The sequence below is a fragment of the Anolis sagrei genome, chromosome 13 (genome assembly GCF_037176765.1).
Source record: "Anolis sagrei isolate rAnoSag1 chromosome 13, rAnoSag1.mat, whole genome shotgun sequence".
Taxonomy (NCBI): Eukaryota; Metazoa; Chordata; class Lepidosauria; order Squamata; family Dactyloidae; genus Anolis; species Anolis sagrei.
Window position 1 is genome coordinate 2,210,727 of NC_090033.1, and position 20,093 is coordinate 2,230,819.

The 20,093-nt window shown below is 44.5% G+C and overlaps 1 protein-coding gene across 1 annotated transcript in view; it reads right to left on the reverse strand.

The window, feature by feature from the left end:
* Positions 1-20,093, reverse strand: part of VWA1 (von Willebrand factor A domain containing 1) — a 36,263-nt gene that overhangs the window by 5,281 nt on the left and 10,889 nt on the right. The window contains exons 2-5 of the mRNA XM_067472967.1: positions 14,367-14,930; positions 6,700-6,978; positions 2,992-3,264; positions 402-671 (exon numbers count right to left, since the gene is read on the reverse strand). Coding sequence (XP_067329068.1) covers positions 402-671; positions 2,992-3,264; positions 6,700-6,978; positions 14,367-14,930 — 1,386 coding nt within the window. The remainder of the gene's footprint in view (positions 1-401; positions 672-2,991; positions 3,265-6,699; positions 6,979-14,366; positions 14,931-20,093) is intronic.

A 20,093-nucleotide genomic window follows, 5' to 3' on the forward strand; every position in this document is an offset into this window, starting at 1 on the left:
AAGGTTGTGGTTAAGTGCAAAGTCTGCAGGTACAAGAAGGTACTTTCCATCAAGAGGTTGATGGGGCAGGAAGAATAAAGGTCAAAGTACTTTCCATGACAAAAATATTCTTGTTTACTTGAGGGCATATATGTAGAAGTCATTCAAAGTTCAAGCTTACATAGGAAGTTGGGTTGTGGTTAAATGCAAAGGTTGTGGTTAAGCGCAAAGTCTGTAGGTACAAGAAGGTACTTTCCATCAAGAGGTTGATGGGGCAGGAAGAATAAAGGTCAAAGTACTTTCCATGACAAAAATATTCTTGTTTACTTGAAGGCATATAAAGACTGAGCCACAGTGAAGTCTGGCCAGGTCAAGCTAGTAATTCTATGTAAATGGATTACCCCTGATCCACCCCAGCGTACCTGGTTGCATGTGGACCATCCTGCACAGCCCTTTCCCCGGCAGGTTTTTGTAGACGGGCCGGACACACACTTTGTTGGTGCTGCCCACCGCCAGGTCCGACAGCAACACGCTGTGGATCTGAGGCGAGACGCTGAGGAGGGTCGAAGGGCCCGCCTGCCGCCGGCACCGAACCCGGTAGCCAGCCACGTTGCCGTCCGCCGCATCCCAGGAGGCCTTGATGGTGGTGGGGCTCATGTCCTCAAAGCGGAGATGCTTGATTTTGGAGTTCTCTAGTCAACAGACAATGGAAAAAAATGTCAGGAATATTAACAACTAACTAGGTATTTTTAATTTAAAAAATGTGAGTCAAGAACCAAAGGGTTAAATAGATGCAATGACTCAGTAATAGCTCCAGTTCTATATAAGCAGGTGCGCCTGTAGCTTAGTAGCTGTCAGTCTGAGGTAAACCTCAGTGGGAGAAAGGTCTCAGTGGGAGAAGGCCTCACAGTGTAAGGTAGGCCTTAGTCTATGAGAAGGCTGAGTGTGAGAAGGCCTGGGGTGAGAAGCTTCGGCAAAAAAGCCCTAGGTTGAAGGTCTTGTGTGTAAAGCTGTGTATAAAGCTACTGTGTGAAAATCTTGTGTAAGTTCAGTGTGAGAGGAAGCTCTGTGAGAGTGAAGCTGTTTATCTGCATGAGAAAGAAGCCCACTGAAAGGGTTAAATGGATGCAATGACTCAACAAAATTGCAGTTCTATATAAGCAAGTGTGCCTGTAGCTTTGTAGCTGTTGTTTTGGGATAAACCTCAGTGGGAGAAAGGTCTCAGTCTGTGAGAAGGCCTCACAGTGTGAGGTAGGCCTTAGTCTATGGAAAGGCCGAGTGTGAGAAGGCCTGGTGTGGGAAGCTTTGGGAAAAGAAGCTCCAGGTTGAAAGCATCATATGTAAATCTGTGTGTCATGTGTAAAGCAATCTGTGAGAAGGCCTCACAGTGTGAGGTAGGCCATAGCTTGTGAGAGCAGAAGGTGTGCTTGTAGCTTAGTAGCTGTCGTTTTGGGATAAACCTCAGTGGGAGAAAGGTCTCAGTCTGAGAGAAGGCCTTAGTCTATGAGAAGGCCGAGTGTGAGAAGGCCTGGTGTGAGAAGCTTTGGGAAAAGAAGCCCCAGGTTGAAGGCATCATATGTAAATCTGTGTGTCATATGTAAAGCAGTCTGTGAGAAGGCCTCAGAGTGTGAGGTAGGCCATAGCTTGTGAGAGATGCAGGTGTGCTTGTAGCTTAGTAGCTGTCATTTTGGGATAAACCTCAATGGGAGAAAGTTTCAGTCTGTGAGAAGGCCTCACAGTGTGAGGTAGGCCATCGTTTGTGAGAGAAGCAGGTGTGCTTGTGGCTTGGTAGATGTTGTTTTGGATAAACCTCAGTGGGAGAAAGGTCTCAGTCTGTGAAAAGGCTTTACAGTGTGAGGTAGGCCATAGTTTGTGAGAGATGCAGGTGTGCTTGTAGCTTAGTAGCCGTCATTTTGGGATACACCTCAGTGGGAGAAAAGTCTCGATCTGTGAGAGAACCTCACAGTGTGAGGAAGGCCATAGTTTGTGAGAAAAGCAGGTGTGCTTGTAGCTTAGTAGCTTAGTAGCTGTAATTTGGGATAAACCTCAGTAGCTGTAATTTGGGATCAACCTCAGTGGGAGAAAGGTCTCAGTCTGTGAGAATGCCTCACAGTGTGAGGAAGGCCATAGTTTGTGAGAGATGCAGGTGTGTTTGTAGCTTAGTAGCTGTCATTTTGGGATAAATCTCAGTGGGAGAAAGGTCTCAGTCTGTGAGAAGGCCTCACAGTGTGAGGAAGGCCATCGTTTGTGAGAAAAGCAGGTGTGCTTGTGGCTTAGTAGCTGTCGTTTTGGGATAAACCTCAGTGGGGAAAGGTCTCAGTCTGTGAGAAGGCCTCACATTGTGAGGTAGACCATAGTTTGTGAGAGAAGCAGGTGTGCTTGTAGCTTAGTAGCTGTCATTTTGGGATAAACCTCAGTGGGAGAAAGGTCTCAGTCTGTGAGAGAACCTCACAGTGTGAGGAAGGCCATAGTTTGTGAGAGAAGCAGGTGTGCTTGTAGCTTAGTAGCCGTCATTTTGGGATACACCTCAGTGGGAGAAAGGTCTCGATCTGTGAGAGAACCTCACAGTGTGAGGAAGGCCATAGTTTGTGAGAAAAGCAGGTGTGCTTGTAGCTTAGTAGCTTAGTAGCTGTAATTTGGGATAAACCTCAGTAGCTGTAATTTGGGATAAACCTCAGTGGGAGAAAGGTCTCAGTCTGTGAGAATGCCTCACAGTGTGAGGAAGGCCATAGTTTGTGAGAGATGCAGGTGTGTTTGTAGCTTAGCAGCTGTCATTTTGGGATAAATCTCAGTGGGAGAAAGGTCTCAGTCTGTGAGAAGGCCTCACAGTGTGAGAAAGGCCATAGTTTGTGAGAGATGCAGGTGTGCTTGTGGCTTAGTAGATGTCGTTTTGGGATCAACCTCAGTGGGAGAACGGTTTAAGTCTGTGAGATATGGCCTCCAGTTTGGTTTGGGAGGATAATAGGCATGCCGTGCGCTGCTTGGGCGCCCAGAGCTGGCCTTCCCGCTCACCTTCCTGGGTGCAGGCTTTAGCGGAGAGCGCTTTCTCTTTGCCCGACTTATAAATGGCTGAGACGGTCACCAGGTAAGTGGTGTTGGCCGCCAGGTCCTCCAAGACGGTGCTGTTCAGGCTTCCTTTCACCTCCACCAGCTGGATGGCGTTCCCAGGCAGAGGGCCATAGAGGAGCTGATAGCTGGACACACTCTCTGGGGTCGGGGACCAGCTGACCCGAACGCTGTGGGGCTTGGAGTCCGAGATGAGGACCTGTGCAGGGCTGATCACTTCTATGGGGAGAGAGAGAGAAAGCAGTCAGAAACAGCATCAGGTGGATTGCAGTGTTTTTCTGCTAGGAATACATTAGTCATAGAATTCTAGCGATGGAAGGGACCCAAAGGGCCATCCAGTCCAACCCTGAAGAAACACAATCAAAGCAGTCCTGACCAATGAGCATCCACTAGAGTACTTGGATTGTTTACTCCATGGCTGAATGGGGTTGGATCACCCTTGGGGACAGAGAGCTTCATCTATGCTGATGATCATGCCATCACCGCTCAAGCAGAGAGCTTTGCAATGGTTGAACAGAACCTCTCCGAAGCTTGCTCCATCCATGTTTAACATTTACACAGATGACCAGCCACTGCAAGAAGGGATAGTGAGTTTCATATATGCTGATGATCGTGCCATCACCGCTCAAGCAGGGAGCTTTGAAATGGTTGAAGAGAAGCTCTCCGAAGCTTGCTCCATCCATGTTGAACATTGCTACAAAACAGGAGCTTTTTTGTTGAGAAGCAGATGGCGGAAACAGAAGAACGGCCCGACTCAAGAGAGCGTGCTTGCTCCATCAATGTTTGACATTTACACAAATGACCAGCCACTGCCAGAAGGGATCGAGAGTTTCATCTATGCTGACGATTGTGCCATCACCACTCAAGCAGGGAGCTTTGAAATGGTTGAACAGAAGCTCTCCGAAGCTTGCTCCATCCATGTTTAACATATACACAAATGATCAGCCACTGCCAGAAGAGACAGAGAGTTTCATCTATGCTGACGATTGTGCCATCACCACTCAAGCAGGGAGCTTTGAAATGGTTGAACAGAAGCTCTCCGAAGCTTGCTCCATCCATGTTTAACATTTACACAAATGACCAGCCACTGCAAGAAGGGATAGAGAGTTTCATCTATGCCTACGATCGTGCCATCACCACTCAAGCAGGGAGCTTTGAAATGGTTGAACAGAAGCTCTCTGAAGCTTGCTCCATCCATGTTTAACATTTACACAAATGAGCAACCACTGCCAGAAGGGACAGAGAGTTTCATCTATGCTGATGATCGTGCCATCACCACTCAAGCAGGGAGCATTGAAATGGTTGAACAGAAGCTCTCCGAAGCTTGCTCCATCAATGTTTAACATTTACACAAATGAGCAACCACTGCCAGAAGAGACAAAGAGTTTCATCTATGCCTACGATCGTGCCATCACCACTCAAGCAGGGAGCTTTGAAATGGTTGAACAGAAGCTCTCCGAAGCTTGCTCCATCCATGTTTAACATTTACACAAATGAGCAACCACTGCCAGAAGGGACAGAGAGTTTCATCTATGCTGATGATCGTGCCATCACCACTCAAGCAGGGAGCATTGAAATGGTTGAACAGAAGCTCTCCGAAGCTTGCTCCATCAATGTTTAATATTTACACAAATGAGCAACCACTGCCAGAAGAGACAAAGAGTTTCATCTATGCCTACGATCGTGCCATCACCACTCAAGCAGGGAGCTTTGAAATGGTTGAAGACAAGCTCTCCGAAGCTTCCACCATCAATGTTTAACATTTACACAAATTACCAGCCACTGCAAGAAGGGACAGAGAGTTTCATCTATGCTGATGATCGTGCCATCACCACTCAAGCAGGGAGCTTTGAAATGGTTGAAGAGAAGCTCTCCGAAGCTTCCACCATCAATGTTTAATATTTACACAAATGAGCAACCACTGCCAGAAGAGACAAAGAGTTTCATCTATGCCTACGATCGTGCCATCACCACTCAAGCAGGGAGCTTTGAAATGGTTGAAGACAAGCTCTCCGAAGCTTCCACCATCAATGTTTAACATTTACACAAATTACCAGCCACTGCAAGAAGGGACAGAGAGTTTCATCTATGCTGATGATCGTGCCATCACCACTCAAGCAGGGAGCTTTGAAATGGTTGAAGAGAAGCTCTCCGAAGCTTCCACCATCAATGTTTAATATTTACACAAATGAGCAACCACTGCCAGAAGAGACAAAGAGTTTCATCTATGCCTACGATCGTGCCATCACCACTCAAGCAGGGAGCTTTGAAATGGTTGAAGAGAAGCTCTCTGAAGCTTTCTCCATCAATGTTTGACATTTACACAAATGATCAAAGGTGATTTTCCTGCTTCTTGGCAGAATGGGGTTGGAATGGAATGCCCACAAGCTGTCTTCTGTTCCAACTCAATGATTCTACGAGGGTTGAATGAAAAGTAATGCCTCCACCTTCGCAACTCCTCAACAGGTAGTAGTACTGGTATGCGGCAGGTACTGGCTTGTTCAGTAGACTCTCCTCTACAGTTCCATTTTGGCGGGAAGCCTTAGCTTTGAATGGTTGTGTTGTTAAAGTGAAAAGTAATGCCTCCACCTTCGTAACTCCTCAACAGATGGCAGTACTGGTATGTGGCAGGTACTGGCTTTTTCAGTAGACTCTCCTCTACAGTTCCATTTTGGCAGGAAGCCTTAGCATTGAACGGTTGTGTTGTTAAAGTGTGAAGTATGAGAAGTGAATAGTGGTCGTTAAAGAGCACATTCCGCATTTGATTTATTAAAATATTCCCACCCAAACCCAAGTCACGAAGTAAAATATTCCCACCCAAACCCAAGTCACAAAGTAAAATATTCCCACCCAAACCCAAGTCATGCAGTAAAACATTCCCACCCAAACCCAAGTCATGAAGTAAAATATTCCCACCCAAACCCAAGTCATGAAGTAAAATATTCCCACCCAAACCCAAGTCACGAAGTAAAATATTCCCACCAAACCCAAGTCACGAAGTAAAACATTCCCACCCAAACCCAAGTCACGAAGTAAAATATTCCCACCAAACCCAAGTCACGAAGTAAAACATTCCCACCCAAACCCAAGTCACGAAGTAAAATATTCCCACCCAAACCCAAGTCACGCAGTAAAACATTCCCACCCAAACCCAAGTCATGAAGTAAAATATTCCCACCCAAACCCAAGTCATGAAGTAAAATATTCCCACCCAAACCCAAGTCATGAAGTAAAATATTCCCACCCAAACCCAAGTCATGAAGTAAAATATTCCCACCCAAACCCAAGTCACGAAGTAAAACATTCCCACCAAACCCAAGTCACGAAGTAAAATATTCCCACCCAAACCCAAGTCACGAAGTAAAATATTCCCACCCAAACCTAGAAACCTTGTTCATTGTTGGCAGAAACGTATTCGGTTCTCTAGTGATTATGTGGAAAAGTGAATAGTGATCGTTAAAGAGCACATTCTGCATTTGATTTATTAAAATATTCCCATCCGAACCCAAGTAACGAAGGTGGAGGCATTACTTTTCATTCAACTCTCGTATGATTCTATGACATGTGGGGGAATGTGTGCGCAGCGATGCAGGCATATAGGATCTCTGTGTAGATCTACTCATAGGAAACGAATGACCAATTCTTTGCTCTTACCTTCCGAAGTGGTGACTCTGGTGACCTGCGGAGGGATGTACTTCTCGTTCGACTCCGGTACGAGCACAACCTCGTAAGTGGTTTCCGGCTGGAGGTTGTGCACGACGGCGCTGGTGTGGTCGCCGGGCATCTGTCTGGTCAGTTTCCTCCGGGGGTCTCCATTTGGGGCATACTCCAGGACGTAATACCCAGTGCCGCGGGTCAGGAGCGGTGGCCAAGTGATGCGGAAGCTGCTTGAAGTGATTTCCGTCGCACGGAGACGCTTGGCCTGCATGACCCCTGGAAGGAAACGCATTGATTCAAAATCTCTCTATAGAAATAGTCTCTAAATCTATGCTGACGATCATGCCATCACCACCCAAGCAGGAAGCTTTGAAATGGTCGAACTGAAGCTCTCTGAAGCTTTGGGTCAGAGTCTCTCAACCTTCCTAATGCCCTTAATACAGTTCCTCATGTTGTGTTGACTCCCAACCATAACATTATTTTCGTTGCTACTTCACAACTGTCATTTTGCTACTGTTAAGAATCGTCATGTAAATATCTGATATGCAGGATGGATTTTCATTCACTGGACCAAATACCCAATACGCCCAAATCCGAATACTGGTGGGGCTGCTTGTCATTTGGGAGTTGTAGTTGCTGGGATGTATAGTTCATCTACAATCAAAGAGCATTCTGAACTCTACCAATGATGGAATTGAACCAAACTTGGCACACAGAACTCCCATGACGGAAGCTGGGGCTAACAGTAGGAGCTCACTCCACTCCCCAGATTCCAACCACTGACTTTGCAATCAGCAAGTTCAGCAGCTCAGCGGTTTAACCCACTGCACCACCGGAATCCCATAATACAAGTACCTTGTGTCGTTTTATATTCAGAGGTCATAGGTTTGGAAGAGACCACAAAGGCCATCCAGCCCAACCCCTCTGACATTCAAGAATGCGCATTCAAAGCTATTACATTCGTGGGATTTCTAAAATACGCTCAAACTATGAAGTCTTTAGGTACAACAAAGATGTCATATTCCATTTTGGGATGGAGCCGGATGGAGAAATATAGAATTGTGGAATACAAGGGACATAAAGGGGAATGGCCAGCAGGTGGCATCACAGGGCTAAGAAAGATTCAAGGTAAGAGATTCACAAATTAGGGCCCAGGTGAGAAATCTTTCTTTCTTTTTCCCTACCTACCTACCTATCTACCTACCTACCTACCTTTCTGTCTGTTTATCTTTCTACCTACCTACCTACCTACCTACCTACCTACCTTTCTCTCTACCTACCTACCTACCTACCTACCTACCTACTCTACCTATCTACCTACCTTTCTATGTTTCTATCTATCTATCTATCTATCTACCTATCTACGTATCTATCTACCTACCTACCTTCCTACCTACCTACCTACCTTTCTCTCTACCTACCTACCTACCTATCTTTCTTTCTATCTATCTGTCTGTCTGTCTGTCTGTCTATCTACCCACCCATCCACCCACCTATCTTTCTACCTACCTACCTACCTACCTTTCTACCTACCTACCTACCTACCTACCTACCTCTCTCTCTCTCTCTCTCTCTCTCTCTCTCTCTACCTACCTACCTTTCTCTCTCTCTACCTACCTACCTACCTACCTACCTTTGTGCCTACCTACCACCTATCTATGATGGATCTGGACCAAACTTGGCATACATACCCGATATGCCCAAATTTGACTACTGGTGGGTTTTGAGGGGATTGGCCTGGACATTTTGGAACTGTAGGTACTGTGATTTATAGTTCTCCTGCTATCAATGAGCACTCTGAACTCCACCAATGATGGAATAGGACCAAACTTGGCAAACAGAGCCTTTGTGCCCAGCAAAAAAAAATAAAAAAAAAATACTGGAGGTCTTTGGGGGAAAATGACCTTGATTTGAGGGAGTTGTAGTTCACCTACATCCAGAGAGCACTGTGAACCCAAACACCGATGGACATGGATCAAACTTGGCATGCGTACCCAATATGCCCAAGTTTGAATACCGGTGAGTTTTGGAGGGAATTTGCCTAGGCGTTTTGGAGTTATAGGTACTGGGATTTATAGTTCACCTGCAATGAATGAGCACTGTGAACAGAAACAATGATAGATCTGGACCAAACTTGACACACAGACCTGATACAGTAAAATCTGATTACTGGCGGAGTTTGGGGAAGGTGGGGGGGGGGGGGGCGGGGGGCGGGGAACTGACCTTCCTTTCTGGGTGCTGTAGTTCACCAACAATCAGGGAAACTGTGACCTCCACCAATGATGGACTTAGCACACAGAACCCCCATGACTAACTGGTACCCAAGCTAGACTAGGACCCGCCCCTGCTTGGCCTGACTCACACAAGGTGTCGGGTTCCCTGGCAAAAAAAAATACTGGAGGTTTTGGGGAAAATTCACCTTGATTTGGGGGAGTTCTAGATCACCTCAATCGAGAGAGCACAGTGAACCCAAACAATGATAGATCTGGACCAAACCTGGCATGCATACCCTATATGCCGAAATTTGAATACTGGTGGGTTTTGGAGGGAATTGGCCTGGACATTTTGGAGTTCTTGGTACTGGGATTTATAGTTCACCTGCAGACAATGAACACCAAAGACGGAATTGGACCAAACTTGGCACACAGAACCTGGGGCTTCCCTGTTGACATTCTGGCCGAGGCCTTCTGTTTATCATCTTTGTAAATCAGATTGTTTCCTTGCACTGTTTGCTGCTTTGAGAGAGAAAAAATCAACATACAAACAACAACAACAACAACAGAACTCTAGTCCAAAACTCTAGTCTAACTGGCCACAGACAGACACCAATGGGCTGAAGCCAGAGAAGGGAGCCACCAAAACAAGAGAGGTTTGGATGCAAAGGCCCGAGACAGACCGTTCCTTCTTGCCGCACTGCATTCTCCGTGCATCTTGTCAACATTGGCGCGACTCCCGCCAGCCCTTCCTGCCCACATGGCCATTCGGCTTTGGCACACGTCCCAGGGACTTCCTTCCTTCCGTGCCAGATGTCTGCCTCCAGTGCCGGCTTTACAAGTGCCGGAAAATGCCGCCTTCTCAGCATCCAGGGAGCAAATGCATTTGCAAACGTGCCTTTGGAGACAACAACTTCTCCAGTCCCTCAACCACAGTGTTTCTCAACCATACTAATGCCGCGACCCATTAATACAGTTCCTCATGTTGTGGTGACCCCCAACCATCACATTATTTTCATTCCTACTTGAATGAAAAGTAATACCTCCACCTTGGTAACTCCTCAACAGATGGCAGTACTGGTATGTGGCAGGTACTGGCTTATTCAGTAGACTCTCCCCTACAGTTCCATTTTGGTGGGGAGCCTTAGCATTGAACGGTTGTGTTGTTAAAGTGAAAAGTAATGCCTCCACCTTGGTAACTCCTCAACAGATGGCAGTACTGGTATGAGGCAGGTACTGGCTTCTTCAGTAGACTTTCCTCTACAGTTCCTTTTTGGTGGGAAGCCTTAGCATTGAACGGTTGTGTTGTTAAAGTGAAAAGTAATGCCTCCACCTTCGTAACTCCTCAACACATGGCAGTACTGGTATGTGGCAGGTACTGGCTTGTTCAGTAGACTCTCCTCTACAGTTCCATTTTGGTGGGAAGCCTTAGCAGAAAAAGTAATGCCTCCACCTTCGTAACTCCTCAACGGTTGGCAGTACTGGTATGCGGCAGGTACTGGCTTGTTCAGTAGACTCTCCTCTACAGTTCCATTTTGGTGGGGAGCCTTAGCATTGAATGGCTGTGTTGTTATAGTGAAAAGCAATGCCTCCACCTTGGTAACTCCTCAACAGATGGCAGTACTGGTATGCGGCAGGTACTGGCTTGTTCAGTAGACTCTCCTCTACAGTTCCTTTTTGGTGGGAAGCCTTAGCATTGAACGGTTGTGTTGTTAAAGTGAAAAGTAATGCCTCCACCTTCGTAACTCCTCAACACATGGCAGTACTGGTATGTGGCAGGTACTGGCTTGTTCAGTAGACTCTCCTCTACAGTTCCTTTTTGGTGGGAAGCTTTAGCAGAAAACGCAATGCCTCCACCTTCGTAACTCCTCAACAGATGGCAGTACTGGTATGTGGCAGGTGCTGGCCTGTTCAGTAGACTCTCCTCTACAGTTCCATTCTGGCAGGAAGCCTTAGCAGAAAACATAATGCCTCCATCTTTGTAACTCCTCAACACATGGTATGTGACAGGAACTGGCTTGTTCAGTAGACTCTCCTCTACAGTTCCATTTTGGCAGGAAGCCTTAGCAGAAAAAGTAATGCCTCCACCTTCGTAACTCCTCAACGGTTGGCAGTACTGGTATGTGGCAGGTACTGGCTTGTTCAGTAGACTCTCCTCTACAGTTCCATTTTGGCAGGAAGCCTTAGCATTCAACGGCTGTGTTGTTAAAATGTGAAGTATGGAACCCTGCGCAGTCGGTTTATGGTGATTGTGTTGATGTGAGAACTGTGCCTTAGCGTGACAAACAAAGCGACAGCAACCACCGAGTTTCCGCAACCAGTGTCTCACAGTTCTCTCAATGTACCCATCGTGCACAGATCTTCCGATAGCCAAGCAAAACAATAATCTGACCCACACGTTCTTGTGAAATGCCGATTATGCTTGAAATTTCTCTCTGAGTGATACGACGATTGTCCTGAATCAATCTGTCAACCTTTTGCTTGTGAAACTCAGTGGTTGCTGTCACAGGGCGTCCAACTCTTTGTTTGTCATGCAAGTCAGATGTTCCCACCTCAACATCTTTAAACTTACTTGCCCAACGACGCACAGTACTCACATCAACACAATCACCATCAACAGCTTGCATTCTCTGATGAATCTCCTTTGGGGTGACATCTTCTGCTGTCAAGAATTCAATGACTGCATGTTGCTTAAGTCGCATTGACCGACCGTCTGCGCAGGGTTCCATACTTTGCACTTTAACAACACAACCGTTCAATGCTAAGGCTTCCTACCAAAATGGGACTGTAGAGGAGAGTCTACTGAACAAGCCAGTACCTGCCACACACCAGTACTGAAGGAGGCATAAGCATAAGAAGAATATTATGTTGCTAAACTGCTCAGCTTAAGTAGGAAATTGGTTTGCGGTTAAGCGCGATACCGAAGTCTGCAAGTAGAGAACAAATTGTGGTTTTGACAGCCTAACACTGTTTGTGAGTTGTAGTTGCTGGGATTTATAGTTCACCTACAACCCAAGAGCATTCTGAACTCCACCAACGACTCCATATCTGCAATTTCACGCTGGAGGACAGCTAAAAGAGGTCAGAGACCCCCAATCTTGTATCCCATGAAGACGGATGACCCCTTGGCTGATAAGCTTCTCTTATGTGTCCTCCACGGGCATTTCCTTGGCTCCTCTTAGATGAGATGCCCCCGGGATGGGCATGGAGAGGTTGCCAGCAAGCAACTGGCACATGGCAGGGAGTCTGAAGGGGAGATGGGCCAAGTTGGAGAACAATGCCTCTCTTTGTGAGCCCACAAAGGGGCCTTTGAGAAGCTCACATATGATATGATATCATCGTGCAATGTCTGGGCGTCATCCCAGCCTGCCAGCTCTGGGTGGTTCTGCCCTGCGGCCTGGGTCTCTTCCTCCGTAATTGTCTTTAGATGTTGCCGCACATATTTATTTTTATTTTTCTGCCCTTTCCATCCTTACAGTAACACCACGAGGTAGTCCAAGCTGTCATAGAAATGCCCCTAGAAATGCATAATTTATGTCTGTTGGAAATAATATAATATAGTGTAATATATTGTATATACATACAATCTATATCTATAATAAAAAGTGAATGTTTGTATATGGGTATGTATGTGGCAGCGTTCTGATTGGTTGCCACTGTGGTATTATTTGCATATGGTCTCTGATTGGCCAGCCTCAACATTCCAACATTCCGAGGTGACAAGAGAGAGGAGAGGAAAAGGCCTGAGGCTGTGGCAGCTATCTGATTGGGTGCCACTGCGGTACAATTTGCATATGGTCTCTGATTGGCCAGCCTCAACATTCCAACATTCTGAGGTGAGAAGAGGTAAAGGCCTGAGGCTGTGGCAGCTATCTGATTGGTTGACTTTTGTGCAGGGAGCTGGCTGAGCCTGGGACTTTTGGTTATTGTTACATTTTTCAGGCTCGAAACTCCAACCTGCCTGTCTTCAGTCCAGCTGGAACAAGGGTTTAACCCACTGCACCAACGGGGGCTCCTTTGCACAAAGCTGATCGGTTGAGTTTGTGTAGTGAGCTGGCTAAACCTGGGATTGGTTGAGTTTTGTGCAGGAAGGTGGCTGAGCCTGGGACTTTTGGTTACTGTTACATTTTTCAGGCTCGAACCTCCAACCTGTCTGTCTTCCGTTCAGCCAGAACAAGGGTTTAACCCACTGCGCCACCGGAGGGGCTCCTTTGCACAAAGCTGATTGGTTGAGTTTGTGCAGGGAGCTGGCTAAACCTGGGATTCGTTGTGTTTTGTGCTTGGAGCTGGCTGAGCCTGGGACTTTTGGTTATTGTTACATTTTTCAGGCTCGAACCTCCAACCTGTTTGTCTTCACTCCAGCTGGAACAAGGGTTTAACCCACTGCGCCACCAGGAGCTCTTATGCATGATGATTGGTTGAGTTTTGTGCAGGGAGCTGGCTGAGCCTGAGACTTTTGGTTACTGTTACATTTTTTGGGCTCGAACCTCCAACCTGTCTGTCTTCTGTCCAACCAGAACAAGGGTTTAGCCCACTGCGCCACCGAGGACTCCTTTGAACAAAGCTGATCGGTTGAGTTTGTGTAGTGAGCTGGCTAAACCTGGGATTGGTTGAGTTTTGTGCAGGAAGGTGGCTGAGCCTGGGACTTTTGGTTACTGTTACATTTTTCAGGTTCGAACCTCCAACCTGTCTGTCTTCCGTTCAGCCAGAACAAGGGTTTAACCCACTGCGCCACCGGAGGGGCTCCTTTGCACAAAGCTGATTGGTTGAGTTTGTGCAGGAAGCTGGCTAAACCTGGGATTCATTGTGTTTTGTGCTTGGAGCTGGCTGAGCCTGGGACTTTTGGTTATTGTTACATTTTTCAGGCTCGAACCTCCAATCTGTTTGTCTTCACTCCAGCTGGAACGGGTTTAACCCACTGCGCCACCAGGAGCTCTTGTGCATGATGATTGGTTGAGTTTTGTGCAGGGATCTGGCTGAGCCTGGGACTTTTGGTCACTGTTACATTTTTTGGGCTCGAACCTCCAACCTGTCTGTCTTCTGTCCAACCAGAACAAGGGTTTAGCCCACTGCGCCACCGAGGACTCCTTTGCACGAAGCTGATTGGTTGAGTTTTGTGCGGGGAGCTGGCTGAGCCTGGGACTTTTGGTTACTGTTACATTTTTCAGGCTCGAACCTCCAACCTGTCTGTCTTCTCTCCAGCTGGAACAAGGGTTTAACCCATTGTGCCACCAGAAGCTCCTTTGAGTTTTGTGCAGGGTGCTGGCTAAACCTGGGGTTCGTTGTGTTTTGTGCTTGTAGCTGGCTGAGCCTGGGACTTTTGGTTACTGTTACATTTTTCAGGCTCGAACCTCCAACCTGTCTGTCTCCAGTCCAGCCAGGACATTGCGTCACTTTTGTGCAATTGAAACATCCTTCTATTATTATTATTCATATTAGGATTGACATTACCTGTGATGGCATTCCTCAGTTCCTTCGTAATGATGGTCAGGTCGTCCACGTCCACAAAATGCAGGTGCTTCTCAGGGGGTTGGCTGGCCGCCGCGGAAAGCTCCAAGTAGTTCCCTCTCCCGGTGCTGACAATGAAAACGGTGACCCCCATGTCCTTCAGCAGCCGCATGGGGTGGGACACGTCGTCCGTGGAGAAGCCGTCGGTGACCCACACCATGACTTTGGGCACGTCGGGCCGGGCGCCGGCCTCCTCCGTGAAGAGCTTCTCCTTGGCGAAGGAGAGGGCCTTCCCGGTGTTGGTGTCGCCCATCTTCTGGTGGATGCCGCGCACGGCGTGCTGGACCGCCCCGCTGGAGAGGTAGCGGTCGAAAGGGAACTCCAGGCTGGGCACGGTGCTGATGTGGACGATGCCCGTCTGGACGTCATGGGGCCCAAAGGTGAAGGGGCGAAGGAGGTCCCCAATGAACTCCTTGACCCTGGAGAACTCGTAGTAGGAGACGCTGCCGGAGCTGTCCAAGAGGAAGAGAAGGTCCCCTTCCAGGTCGGGAACGGAGGGCTGGGAACCTGGAAGGAGAAGAAGAAACACCGGCATGAAGAGAACGTCTCCAGTTGTAGAACGCTCTAAAGGGAATCCCAGTGTTCAAAGAGACCCCAAAGGCAATCTAGTCCAGCTCTCTTAGATAGAGAGGCTGGCCAATCAAAGACCATATGCAAATTGTACCACAGTGGCAACCAATCAGATAGCTGGCACAGCCTCAGACCTTTACCTCTCCTCTCTCTGTCACCTCAGAATGTTGGAATGTTGAGTCTGGCCAATCAGAGACCATATGCAAATTGTACCACAGTGGCAACCAATCAGATAGCTGGCACAGCCTCAGACCTTTACCTCTCCTCTCTCTGTCACCTCAGAATGTTGGAATGTTGAGGCTGGCCAATCAGAGACCATATGCAAATTGTACCGCAGTGGCAACCAATCAGATAGCTGGCACAGCCTCAGGCCTTTACCTCTCCTCTCTCTGTCACCTCAGAATGTTGGAATGTTGAGGCTGGCCAATCAGAGACCATATGCAAATAATACCACAGTGGCAACCAATCAGAAAGCTGCCAGATACACATCTGCCCTACGTATACATACATACATACAAACATCCTCTTTTGTTAGATAGATAGATAGATAGATAGATTATAGTTTGATTGATTGGATTGATTGACTGATAGACGTAAACAAGTTTTTGTTCCTGTAAAAATAAATGTAATGTAAAATAATAAATGTACTAATTACAATAGCAAGTAAAATGAATGCAATAAATGTACTAATGACAATAGCTAGTAAAATAATAAATATAATAATAATTATAGAGTAAAATAATATATGTAATAATAATAATAAATGGAGTAAAATAATAAATGTACTAATTACAATAGTAAATGGAGTAAAATAATAAATGTAATAATAACAATAATAGAGTAAAACAATAATACATAGAGTAAAATAATATATGTAATAATAATAAATAGAGTAAATAATAAATGTAATAATAATACATAGAGTAAAATAATAAATGTAATGTAAAATAATAAATGTACTAATTACAATAGTAAATAGAGTAAAATAATAAAGGTAATAATAATAATAATAGGGTAAAATAATAAATGCTAATTACAATAGTAAATAGAGTAAAACAATAAATGTAATAATAACAATAATAATATTAGAGTAAAATAATAAATGCAATAATAATAATACATAGAGTTACATAATAAATGTAATAATAATAATAGAGTAAAATAGTAAATGTAATATAAAATAATAAATGCTAATTACAATAGTAAATATAGTAAAATAATAAATGTAATAACAATAATAGAGTAAAATAATAAATGTAATAATAATGAATAGAGTAAAATAATAAATGTATTAATAACAACAACAATAATAGAGTGAAATAATAAATGTAATGTAAAATAATAAATGTACTAATTACAATAGGAAATAGAGTAAAATAATAAATGTAATAATAATAATAATAATAATGAATAGAGTAAAATAATAAATGTAATAACAATAATAATAGAGTAAAATAATAAATGTAATGTAAAATAATAAATGCTAATTACAATAGTAAATAGAGTAAAATAATAAATGTAATAATAATAATAGAGTAAAATAATAAATGTAATAATAATAATAATAATTAGAGTAAAATAATAAATATAATAATTGTGAATCGAGTAAAATAATAAATGTAATAATAACAATAATAATAGAGTGAAATTATAAATACTATAATAATACACAGAGTAAAATAATGAATGTTCTAGTTACAATAATAAATGTAGTAAAATAATAAATGCAACGACAACAATAGTAAATTAAAACAATAAATGTAATAATAATACATAGAGTCATATAATAAATGTAATAATAATAATAATAAATAGGGTAAAAATAAATGTCATAACAATAGAGTAAAAGAGGAAAATAATAGAGTAAAATAATAATAATAATAATAAATAATCGACATATACTAGAGTATATATGGTATATATATTATATATTTTATCATTTTATGTTGATGTTACCGCAACCTCACTGAATACACACATTCTTGTTATTTGATATATATTTCTTGCAAAGATCCGCTGTGTTGCTTCTTTTGCATGAACTGCAGAAGCTTCTCGTTTGGTGTTCTTGCAAAACACCTGCACATGGTTGCAATGCATTGTTGGCCTCATTGGTTGCACCTTTGCACATTTCTCTCACTGCTTCGAGCCCAGGAAAGAAGAGGGGAAAGGACTGCACCTCTTTGGTGAAGGCTTTTAGGTAAGTGAATATATTTATTTTGTGTTTTTAACTGTTTACTTTGGAATAGTTTTGACGTTCAATCCCATTTCAATGCTTGCACATGCATATATTTTTCAGGTTTGTGTTCTTGCAATGTTTGGGACTTCAGTTCCCACAATCCCCAAGAGCTGGCGAGCTGGCTGGGATTTTTTTGGGAATTGACGTCCAAAACATGAAGAAGACCAAAGATTGAGAATGGCTTCGTATTGTTTATAGTGTTCACTGCTTATGGGGTTGTGGGAGGTTGATTTTGTCATTTGGGAGTTGTACTTGCTGGGATTTATAGTTCACCTACAATCAAAGAGCATTCTGAACCCCACCAATGATAGAATTGAACCAAACTTGGCACACAGAACACACATGACCAAAACAAAATACTGGGCATTGACCTTGAGTTTGGGAGTTGTAGTTCATCTACATCCAGAGAGCACTGTGGACTCAAACAATGATGGATCTTGACCAAACTTGGCACAGATACTTAATACGTCCAAATGTGAACACTGGCAGAGTTTGGGGAGAATAGACCTTGACATTTGGAAGTTGTAGTTGCTGGGATTTATAGTTCACCTACAATCGAAGAGCATCCAGAACCCCACCAATGTTGGAATTGAACGAAACTTGGCACAAAGAACTCCCACCACCAACAGAAAATACTGGAAATGTTTGGTGGGCATTGACCTTGAGTTTGGGAGTTGTAGTTCACCTACATCGAGGGAGCACTGTGGACTCAAACAATGATAGATCTGGACCAAATTTGGCACGAGTACTCCATATGCCCAAATGTGAGCACAGATGTAGTTTGGGGAAAATAGACCCAGACATTTGGGAGTTGTAGTTACTGGGATTTATAGTTCACCTACAATCGAAGAACATTCTGAACCCCACCTCCTGGCAACCTCTCCAACAATTTTTTGTGGAGAGGTTGCTTGTGTCTCTCTACACTCCAAAATTGGCTTTTGCAAACTAAAATAGAAAATAATAATAACCCCAAACGAAAAACAGCCACGCCGGGGTGGTACGACATCGATCCTCCACCCTTCTCCACCCCGGAAAAAATGTTTGCCTCTGGCAACGCGCGAAAGAAAACATGTCAGGAAGTCTACGCCCATTGACTTAAATGCCCTTTGCCTAGCTTCCCGATTCCGAAGGAAGATTGGGAAAGCAAAGCTTGAGCAGATATACGTGCTCCGTTATTTGAGAACACAGAAATGCTGGACCACTCTTACATCTGACAATTGAATACGAGGGTTGAATGAAAAGTAATGCCTCCACCTTTGTTACTTGGGTTTGGATGGGAATATTTTAATAAATCAAAAGCAGGAATAATCCGTAGAGTGTGCTCTTTAACAACCACTATTCACTTTCCCACATAATCACCGGACAATTGGATACATTTATGCCAACGATGAACAAGTTTTCTGAAGACGTCATTTCAGGCGTCAGAATCCTGGGTACCCATCGTGCACAGATCTTCCAATAGCCAAACAAAGAAAATGTGACCCACACGTGTGGATACATATCTGCCAACAATGAACAAGTTTTCTGAAGCTGTCACAGAAGAAGTCGACACTCTGTTTCCGCAACCAGTGCCTCACAGTTCTCTCATCCTGGGTACCCATCGTGCACAGATCTTCCGATAGCCAAACAAAGCAATAATGTGACCCACACGTGTGGATATATTTCTGCCAACAATGAACAAGTTTTCTGAAGCCGTCACAGAAGAAGTCGACACTCTCTTTCCACAACCAGCGTCTCACAGTCCTCTCATCTTGGGTATCCATCGAGCACAGATCTTCCGATAGCCAAACAAAGCAAGAATGTGACCCACACGTGTGGATACATATTTGCCAACAATGAACAAGTTTTCTGAAGCTGTCACAGAAGAAGTAGACACTCTGTTTCCACAACCAGCGTCTCATAGTTCTCTCATCCTGGGTACCCATCGTGCACAGATCTCTCAACGTCTTCATCAGAAGCCTAATGATGTCCCTGCAGATCTTCTTTCATTATCGGGAACAGACAGAAGTCAGATGGTGTTAAATGTATTGAGGATGCTGTATGGTGGTGAGATCCAGTCTCTGAAGTTCTTCTGTGTACCTATCATGCACAGATCTTCCGATAGCCAAGCAAAGCAATAATGTGACCCACACGTTCTTGAGAAATGCCGATTACGCTTGACATTTCTCCCTGAGTGGTACGACGATCGTCCTGAATCAATCTGTCAACGTTTTGCTTGTGAAACTCGGTGGTTGCTGTCACAGGATGTCCAATTCTTTGTTTGTTACGTAAGTCAGATGTTCCCACCTCAACATCTTTAAACTTACTCGCCCAACGACGCACAGTACTCACATCCACACAATCACCACAAACAGCTTGCATTCTCTGATGAATCTCCTTTGGGGTGACACCTTTTTCTGTCATGAATTCAATGACTGCACATTGCTTAAGTCACATTGACCAACTGTCTGCGCAGGGTCCCATACTTCACACTTTGGCAACACAACAGTTCAATGGTAAGGCTTCCCGCCAAAATGGAGCTGTAGAGGAGAGTCTACTGAACAAGCCAGTACCTGCCGCAACCCAGTACTGCCATCTGTTGATGAGTTACGAAGGTGAAGGCATTACTTTTCACTTTAACAACACATCCATTCAATGCTAAGGTTTCTCACCAAAATGGAGCTGTAGAGGAGGGTCTACTGAACAAGCCAGTACCTGCTGCATCCCAGCACTGCCATCTTTTGATGAGTTACGAAGGTGAAGGCATTACTTTTCACTTTAACAACACATCCATTCAATGCTAAGGTTTCTCACCAAAATGGAGCTGTAGAGGAGAGTCTGCTGAACAAGCCAGTATCTGCTGCATCCCAGTACTGCCATCTTTT